General features: G+C 39.2%; 1 protein-coding gene across 1 annotated transcript; it reads left to right on the top strand.

Annotated features, from left to right (window-relative positions):
- Positions 1-203: 203 nt before the first annotated feature.
- On the top strand, positions 204-2,900 carry LOC135153333 (uncharacterized protein K02A2.6-like). The gene has a single exon (XM_064095895.1). It carries the CDS (start codon positions 204-206, stop codon positions 2,898-2,900), a length of 2,697 nt encoding a protein of 898 aa, XP_063951965.1.
- Positions 2,901-10,384: the final 7,484 nt, after the last annotated feature.

The raw sequence follows: 10,384 nt of genomic DNA, 5'->3' as shown, positions 1-10,384 counted from the left end.
AGCATTAGTTTTGTGCAAATTAATGCAGTGGATATGGAAAAAGAGCCAATTATCTGTATCATGCTTATCAACAATCAGAGGGCAGCATAGTTCCTGAGGACATTGCTGAGATAATTCCTGACAAGTATCCTGATGTGTTCTCGTCTTCCTCAATTGGCATTCTGCCTGGAAGTCCTGTTCATCTGACAGTTACGAATGATGCAATGCCTACTGTTTACCCAGCTATAATCATCCCTGAATCCTTGAAAGGCAAAGTAAAGGATGCACTTGATGATCTTCAGGCAAAAGACATCATCGAAGAAGTCAGCTCTCCAACTGATTGGGTAAATCAGATGGCTGTGGTGCAGAAAAAATCTGGTAAAGTACGTGTTTGTCTAGACCCCAGACCTCTCAACATCATGCTTAAGAGGGAGCACTATCCCTTACCTGTCTTAGATGATATTCTACCTCAGCTTTCAGATGCTACAGTCTTTTCAATCTGCGACTTGAAAGACGGATACCTTCACTGCAAGTTAGATGAAGAGTCTAGTTTACTGACTACTTTTGCCACACCCTGGAGAAGGTACAGATGGAAAGGTCTTCCATTTGGTTTGAAAGTCAGTAGTGAAATCTTCCAAAAGAGGCTTCACCAAGCACCTGATGGTCTTTCTGGAGTCCGCTGTGTGGCCGACGACATCATCATCTGGGGCAACAGTGACGCTGAGCATGATGCCCGACTACATTGTCTACTGAAGAGATGTCAAGCTGTTGGCATTGTGTTGAACAAGGAGAAATGCCAGTTCCGACTGAAGGAAATCTCATTCCTTGGCCACATAGTATCCAACTCTGGACTCAAACCTGATCCATCAAAGATCGAAGCTATCCTGAACATGACTGATCCTTCCTGCAAAGATGACATCCATCGCTTGCGTGGTCTGGGAAACTACCTATCCAGATACCTACCTAAATTATCAGATGTGATGAAACCTCTCAATGACTTGACGCATAACAACTCAGTGTGGACTTGGGACTCCAACCACGACAAAGCTTTCAAGGTGTTGAAAGAGATGCTAGTGCAAGCACCTGTGTTGGCTTTCTACGATCATAGCAAACCGCTAGAAATTCAGACTGATGCCAGCTCCACAGGCGTGGGTGCGGTTATGGTACAAGATGGTAGACCGATAGCCTATGCTAGCAGAATGCTGAGTGATGCCGAATCCAGATACTCTGTCATTGAGAAAGAAATGCTTGGTTTAGTATTTGCACTGGAGAAATGGAATCAATACACCTATGGCCGTGAAATAACTGTGTTCACTGACCACAAACCTCTTAAAAGCATCTGCAAGAAACACCTGGATAGAGCTCCAAAGCGTCTGCAAGGGTTACTGCTACGAGATCTTGCATATGACATACAAGTGAGATATCTCAAGGGCAAGGACAACGTCCTGGCTGATGCTCTTAGCCGTGCTTCTCTTCCCTATGAGAGTGGACAACATGGTCTAGAAGTGGTGAATGCTGTTAACCACTTGGCACTCCCTGATGACAGGATAGCAGAGATAAAGAGACAGACTGCCAATGACCCAACTCTCTGCCAACTCAAAGACACCCTTCTTGAAGGGTGGCCAGACCACAAGTCACAACTTCCTCAGTCACTCACCCCGTACTTTGGTTTCAGAGATGAACTTTCTGTCAGTGATGATCTAATCTTCAAGGGTGAACGGCTTGTAGTCCCAAAACAAGTCAGACACAAGATGAAAGAGGAGTTACATCGTGGTCACAATGGTGTGGAGTCAACTTTGAGAAGAGCTCGTGATCATCTCTACTGGCCGGGCATGAGTAAAGAAATCAAGGAATTTATTCAAACATGTGCCACATGCCAAGAAAACTCTATCTCACAGCCTGCCCAGCCTCTGATGTCTCACCAGATTATTGACAGACCATGGGCCAAGATTGGAATTGATCTTTTCCATCATGGTAATGAAACCTATCTCATCATGGTTTGTTATTACTCCAACTTCTTTGAGATGGAAAAGCTACAGAGGACAACTGCCCCTGCAGTCATCAAGAGACTCAAACACCAGTTTGGGAGATATGGAGTACCTGAAATCATCGTATCTGACAATGGTCATCCTTTCTCCTCTAACGAATTTGCTGAATTTGCAAAAAAGATTGGAGTTGAGCACAATACCATCTCTCCATACAACAGCAAAGCTAATGGCAAAGCAGAGTCTGCTGTCAAGACTGCAAAAAGACTACTTACAAGATGCAAGGATACTGGAGATGATGTTGATCTAGCCTTACTCAACAGTCGCAACACCCAGACACAAGGTATCCAGAGTAGTCCAGCCCAGAGATTCATGGGTCGTCGGACTCGTACTCTCCTCCCCACTTCGACTCGATTGCTTGCACCTGATCGCAACCCACAGACTGATCTTGAGAGACTGAAAGAAAGCCAGAAACGTCAAGCAAAGTATTTCAACAGAGATACAAGAAAGTTGAAAGATCTCTCACCAGGAGCAGTAGTAAGAGTCAAGCCATTCAACAATGACAAGAAGTGGAAGAAAGCAGTTATCCTTAAGAAACTGGATGACCGTTCCTATGAAGTTCGCTGTGAGGGCCATGTTCTCAGAAGGAACAGAGAACACCTCAGAGCCACATCTGAACCACAAGACGTACATGACACTGGTCCTGCTCTTTTCAACTGGAGACGTTCTGATGGTAATCCTCAACCTGATGTACCAACTACTGAGCGCCATACTTCCCATACCAGGACCCAGATATCCCAGACCGCGGATATTAACAGTCCGGAGAAGTCGCGTGATGCAAACTTGAATACCTCAGAAATCAACCCAGCTTTCCTGAGACGATCTAGACGTCAGCGACGCGAACCGCTTAAGATGGGGGATTTTGTTACGTTTTGAACATTTAAACCGAAGAAGGAAAGAAAGTTAATGCTGAAATAAATAAACTGAACACTAACATTTCTCAAACAAGTTTTTTTGCTTTTTGTTTTTAACTCAAGCAAATTTTGAAGTCAGAACTGAAGCAACAACCAACCCATTTATCAACTCATCTATCTGGACAATTTAACCTGGACTTTTAAAACATTTTTGTTTGCAACTGGAAGAACTGTTTTGAACTCAATTATTATTTTTTTTGCAAGTATTATTTTTGTGCAACTACAAAAATGTGAAAGTCTCATAAACTGGTATTTTGGTTTTATATTTTTGAAATATTTACATACATTTAATTGTTTGGTTTATCATTGACATTTTTTTCAATTATATACATTCTCTCTAGCACAAAGCTCAAAGAAGGGAGGATGTTACAATATCTGCATGTTTATGAGATTTAAGGAGCATGTAATGATCCTGCCAAAAGAGGCCGCTACAAACGTTTACTACTTATTAAATGCTACTCTCTCGACTATACAGAAGCTGTGTAATTCTGTTTGATTCTGACAAATAATATAACTTGAAACACTTCGTCGCTCTCAAGTTCGCCCTTCTCGTTTCATCTTCACCAGTCTTGCTCATTCAGCACCTTTCTATGTGACGAGCAGGTGAACGTCCTTCCCTGTGGTTGCTGCAAAGCTATGCAATCACCTTCCTGTTACTGTGAAGATGAGGACAGCCTCTTCTATTGACTTATTCAAGAAAACCATTAAATCCCATTGTGATGAAAGTACATCTAAATTTATAAATTAGCACACCAAAATTAGCGCAGAAGTGATTTTGCACTTTTTGTATATATACTTTCACTATTGCACTACCTGATTAACACATTTGTATCTAGCACTCCCTTAGTCAATGAGTACACTTACATAGCACCATGACAGTGCATTTGATTTTTGGACATTGGGTTGTGTGAGGGACCAGGATTTTGCCCTTCAAAATCAGAAACATCCTGGCTCAGAAGACATTTAATTTACTCGAGAAAGCAAGCAAAGAGGTTAGTTAATGTTTTATGTTATGTATTTTTTATTATGGTCTAAGCATAAAGTGAAATTTTAGAGATCTTTTTCTTGGTTCATAATGACAAATGATAATGTGTATGTATAATGTATGTACAAGCTATACCAGGCTCATTGCATCCCCTTGTAATCAAATAAGACTGATTAGTTATTACATGAAACTACATTTTGTACCACATTTATTCTATGATATATAAAGAATGATTGTTGATTTATTCTTGCATTCTTATAATTGTAATGAGAGCAAAACTAATTTCTGTTTGTACATGTAGTTCAAGCAAACCTATAATGAGTAAAAATAACATGTACAGTGGATAGAATTTAGTTGAGACAAGGCTATTCAGGTTTCCAAAGAATTGATGTTACTCTATTGGTAACTTAAGATGTTTCATTTTGCTGGTATTTATGATTCCTTTTTCTTTATCATTGATTCCACAGTTTTCACGGATTAAAGGAACTAATTGGTTCAAAAGGATTAAATTGATCAAAGGATTGAACGTACTAATTGGTTCAAACTGGATTAAAAGGACGAATTGGATTAAAACAATCAACGGATTAAAAACACTAATAGATTTAAGACCAATTCGATTGGATTGATTGTACGCATTTGATATCGGATTGACATATTAAAACAACGAAATCCTGTAGAGGCCTTTGTTACGCTTGTCTTTTGTTTATCGACCTCACTACAGCCACAGTGAAAACTCTTTGGGCAGCGAGAATTCTTCGACGTGAATTTCCTCTTTCGACACGGTCAAAGATCCTCGCAGTTCAATGGACTTTGTGAATTCTATCAGCTACGGAACAATTTCGAATGCACATCGGGAACTTCGATATTCAATGTTCAGCCCAAATTATTAAATCTCTTGTGATTAATTGATCTCAACCTTCTTTCATCATAAATCTTCTATTTGGGAATAATCATGGCAGAAGGAGTTGAGAATGGACGGGATAGAATGCCCACTGAGAAGGGTTTGCAGAATAAAGCAGACGTCACAGTCAAGACATGGAGAGATGCCATTCGACTTTGGAGGAGAAGGGCAAATAAGCATCGACAGCTTATAGTTGAAGACGATGTCAACATTGTGATGATTAAAGAATCCCGTAATCAAGTACAGGAAGCCATGGACAAGGCCATTTCTTCTCAAGAAGAACTCGCAGCTATAGCTCCTTCAGCAGATCTTGATGATGGTGGAGATCTACTTGAAACCATTGAAGATGAACATTCATCTTTAATGAGAGAAACAATGAAAGTTGTTCTTCGATTGCAAGGTGGGACGCTTTCGTCTAAGTCAGGTTCCCGATCATCCAGAGGGAGAATTCAAGACTGGGTTGATCGTCAAGTGTCAGTTCCTCCTCGAGTTCAGAGTATAGTTAATGGAGGTAACAGTGCCCCTTCAATGGAACCCATCTTTGAGATGAACAACCCTGCTCCACCTTCGGAAAGCCCTGCAACTGAGATTGGTCATCGACAAGAACCAAAGTCCAGCAATGATGATGTTCTCGCCAACAGTTTGAAAGAGTTGTTATCCTTAAATAGACTTCCTCTTCCAGAGCCTGGGATTTTCTCAGGTAACCCTCTTGACTACACGGCATGGAGGCGAAGCTACGATGCATTGATCGAACATCGTGGAATTCCTATGGCAGAGAGGTTCTACTTTCTCTTAAAATACCTGACAGGTGAGCCTAAATCCTTGGTAGAAGGCTACTCTATGATCGGCGATGGCAGATGTTACCTTAATGCGAAGGAAGCGTTGGAACAGAGATATGGGGATCCATTTGTAGTTTCAAATGCTTACAGAGACAAGTTGGATGCTTGGCCCAAGGTTGGATCAAGAGATTCCTTTGGACTTAGGAGATTTGGAGACTTCTTGAAACAATGTGACGCCACATCCAAGTATGTACCCCACCTGAATCATCTTGATGACGAACGAGAAAATCGAAACCTACTGAGGAAACTCCCTGAATGGCTAGTCGTGAAATGGGGAAGGAAGGTTGTTAAGTGGAGACAAGATTGGAAAACCTTTCCACCGTTTGCCATCTTCACAGAGTTCATTGACGAAGAGGCAACTGTTGCTTGTGATCCCGTCACCTCTCTTCAGTCTCTGCAGACCTCAAAGGAAAGGAAGTGGTCAACTCCTTCTCGATCTTTACAGACTGGAACACACAATCACCAAGACGGCTCTGCTGAGAAGAAATATCTGTCATGTGTCTTCTGCAAGGGTCATCACCATATTGCTGAATGTTCCTCGTTCAATTCAGAAACGATGCAGAAGAAAAGACAGACTATTAAGGACAATGGTCTCTGCTTTGGTTGCTTGAGAAAGGGACACATGTCAAAGAGTTGCAAGAAAAGAGATACATGCTCTGTATGTAAGGGAAAGCATCCCACTGCTCTACATGATGATGAATGGAAGGAAAGGCGATTGGATGCTACAAACAGAGAGAGAAGCAGTAATGAAACTCTGGAATCAAATTCTCATGCTTCCCAGTCAGATTCCAGTAATTCTATGAAGTCATCGATGATTGTTCCTGTATGGCTATCGCACGAGTCCAGTCATAAGGAGAGACTAGTATATGCACTACTGGACACGCAATCCGATACATCCTTCATTCTCACACAAACCAAAGAAGCAATGGGCATCAGAGGCATAGACATGCACCTATTGCTTTCTACAATGACAAAGGCAAATGAGAGAATAGCTTGTGAGAAGGTGACTGGATTGAAAGCGAAGGCTTACTACAACTCCGAGAAGGTAATTAGTCTCCCTCCAAGCTATACAAGAGACTTCATCCCAGCGGATCGACATCATATTCCTACTCCTGACACAGCGAGATCCTTCAAACACTTGTCCAGGATTGCTGATATGATTGCTCCTCTTCAGGATGTTGAAATTGGACTCTTGATCGGCTACGACTGTGCCAAGGCTTTAGCTCCGCGTGCTGTCATCCACTCTCCTGACGAAAGAGGACCCTATGCAGTCCAGACAGACCTAGGCTGGAGCATTGTTGGGACAGTGAATGCAGGACATGTTGATAGTCACAATGATCCCATTTGTGTGAGTCATCGCACGACTGTACAAATTGTACCCGAGGAAGTACAGTTGAAGGGTCATCGCTCGGAAGTGATCCTCATGCATCAAGCTACTATGAAGGAAGAGATTACCCCTCTTCAAGCTTCCCAACTTCTTGAGGCTGATTTAATTCCTGATAAGAATCAGGAACCGTATTTACAGAACGACTTGAAGCTTGTTGGGCTTATGGAAAGGGAGATTCCGGAAGAGACTGAGGAAGAAGCTACAGTCATTCCTAAAGATCATGAAGTGAAAAGCAACACCCATGCCTCAGTAAAAGAGGTAGATGAGCTCGAGTTAGGACGATTTGATCATCTCTCTAGTTGGTATCGAGCGAAGAGAGCTGTGGCGTACTGCCTCCGTCTCAAATCATACTTACAGAGATGCTGCCATGCAAGACGAGATGGGAAAGATGTCAAGAAAGTTGTGATGGAACCTCTGACTACTGTACTTCTTCATGCAGAGATGGAAATCATAAGACTGATTCAGAGGAGGACATTTGATGAAGTGAAATCATCAGGAGTCAGCAAGTCTCACAACCAAAGAGAAAGAAGGCGTCATTACAAGGAGACCAGTCGCTTGTATCCTCTGGACCCATTTATAGATGATGATGATGGCATCCTTAGAGTTGGAGGACGTTTGAGGAGATCTGACCTCTCATTTGAAAGCAAGCATCCTGTCATCCTCCCTCAAACTCACCTGACCATCTCAATTGTATTTCAGTGTCATAATGAATTCTGGTGTCAATGGAAGAAGGAGTTTCTTTGTCAGCTTCAGTCGCGACAGAAGTGGACCAAGCCACATCGCAACATGAGAATAGGAGATGTGGTAATTATTAAAGATGATAACACTCCTCGCAATGTTTGGCCTCTTGGAAGAATCGTTGAACTATATCAATCAAAGGATGACTACATTCATAAGGTTAGGGTCATGGTAGGAGACAGAAAATTAGACAATGTGGGAAAACGAAGTAACCCAGTGACTTACCTTGATCGTCCTATCCACAAGCTAGTTCTTCTTCTTCCGAGTGAAGACCAGGAATAATTCCCAGCCAAGGAGCCAACGTGACTCATTAAGAAAGACTAAAATGCTCACACAGGATCTGATAATTTTGAAGTTTATTCGATGATTTGATCTGGACTATAATTCATCAAAATTCTCTTTGAGAGCTCTCGAGCACAGTCTGAACTCTAGACTAATCATAAGATATGAATACATCAATTTTGTGGGTTATAGAAACAGAAATTGACTGTGTTAAAAATTTGAAGTAAAACTTAGATTTTACTGTCATTTTAAACATTCTGGGTCTGATTTAAGACTATACTGCTTCATGAATTTCAGACAATGAGTCTGATTATTGCAGAATAATTGCTTAATCATGTTGTTTTTTCATATACATTCATAAAAACATTTACCAAAATTCAATTTGATCAAACATACATTGGTCTGGAAATTAGACTAATTCTTCTCGTCATTTTCATTCAGAAGAAAATTAACAATTTTTTATATTGCATACTTTCAAAGTTTTATAAAAATGCAAAGTGGAGAACAAGAGAACATGTTTGTTTTCAGTTGTATTTAAACTTATCAAAGATGACTTTGTGTGTATTTTAGAATATTTCAATATTTCATATATATAATGAGCAGGAAGAACGCATAAAAAAGTATATATCATAGAATGTTGAAATCTTCCAAGGAATAGTGTTAAATTATCTAAAACATAAGTTTTGACTGAATTCAAGTTGAATTCATTTAAGGTATGGTATACTATATAATTCTTTTTATTATATTTGTTATTGATACAAATTATCGTATATACACGTACAGTATCTCACATGCATCGAGGTCTGAATCTTTACATATATATATGATGTCTGAAGTTAAGACTATAAAATTTAAAACGACGCTTATCTTCCTTTTTGGCAAAAGCCTTTTTTCTTGGTTTAGATAAATATTCCATGAAAATAGAGGAAAGGGACTAGATTAGAGGTTAAGTTCATATTTTACCTAAAATGACTTGTTTCTTGATTATGAATACTTATTGACTTCCTGAAATGGTCAAATTTCTGAAGGTTGAGATTGTGTGAACTTAATGTTTTTATCTATATACCCCCCAAAAAAAGGAAAGGTGAAATGCTGGAAAAAAGTAATTTTTGTTGTTTTACATTGAAAGCCTTTCAAGTACTACGATACCTTTGAATTGGATTTACGCTCGTAAATTACTGTTAGAATTCAAATATGACATTTTGCGATATCGATGTTTCTTAATCATGTTTTGAAAGATGTAGTTTGAGTTTCTCATCATTTGTATATAGTATCATCTTATGGTTAACGGTATGATTACACAGCCAGGAAATGTGATTAGTGAAAATTTTCGAGGAAACGTTCATGTGTACTTAGTCTAGTAGCGTAAAATTATCTTTAAGAAGTATACATGTATGTAGTCTATAAAGTACTTAAATTTAGATTTATTCATTGCGGATGTTTTCTTGTGGTAAATTAATATTTAATTTAAAGGAGCCATGTGATGAAAGTACATCTAAATTTATAAATTAGCACACCAAAATTAGCGCAGAAGTGATTTTGCACTTTTTGTATATATACTTTCACTATTGCACTACCTGATTAACACATTTGTATCTAGCACTCCCTTAGTCAATGAGTACACTTACATAGCACCATGACAGTGCATTTGATTTTTGGACATTGGGTTGTGTGAGGGACCAGGATTTTGCCCTTCAAAATCAGAAACATCCTGGCTCAGAAGACATTTAATTTACTCGAGAAAGCAAGCAAAGAGGTTAGTTAATGTTTTATGTTATGTATTTTTTATTATGGTCTAAGCATAAAGTGAAATTTTAGAGATCTTTTTCTTGGTTCATAATGACAAATGATAATGTGTATGTATAATGTATGTACAAGCTATACCAGGCTCATTGCATCCCCTTGTAATCAAATAAGACTGATTAGTTATTACATGAAACTACATTTTGTACCACATTTATTCTATGATATATAAAGAATGATTGTTGATTTATTCTTGCATTCTTATAATTGTAATGAGAGCAAAACTAATTTCTGTTTGTACATGTAGTTCAAGCAAACCTATAATGAGTAAAAATAACATGTACAGTGGATAGAATTTAGTTGAGACAAGGCTATTCAGGTTTCCAAAGAATTGATGTTACTCTATTGGTAACTTAAGATGTTTCATTTTGCTGGTATTTATGATTCCTTTTTCTTTATCATTGATTCCACAGTTTTCACGGATTAAAGGAACTAATTGGTTCAAAAGGATTAAATTGATCAAAGGATTGAACGTACTAATTGGTTCAAACTGGATTAAAAGGACGAATTG

Source organism: Lytechinus pictus, chromosome 2 (assembly GCF_037042905.1).
Source record: "Lytechinus pictus isolate F3 Inbred chromosome 2, Lp3.0, whole genome shotgun sequence".
Classification (NCBI taxonomy): domain Eukaryota; kingdom Metazoa; phylum Echinodermata; class Echinoidea; order Temnopleuroida; family Toxopneustidae; genus Lytechinus; species Lytechinus pictus.
Note: the sequence above shows the minus strand (reverse complement) of the source record. Positions and strands in the feature narration are given on the sequence as shown.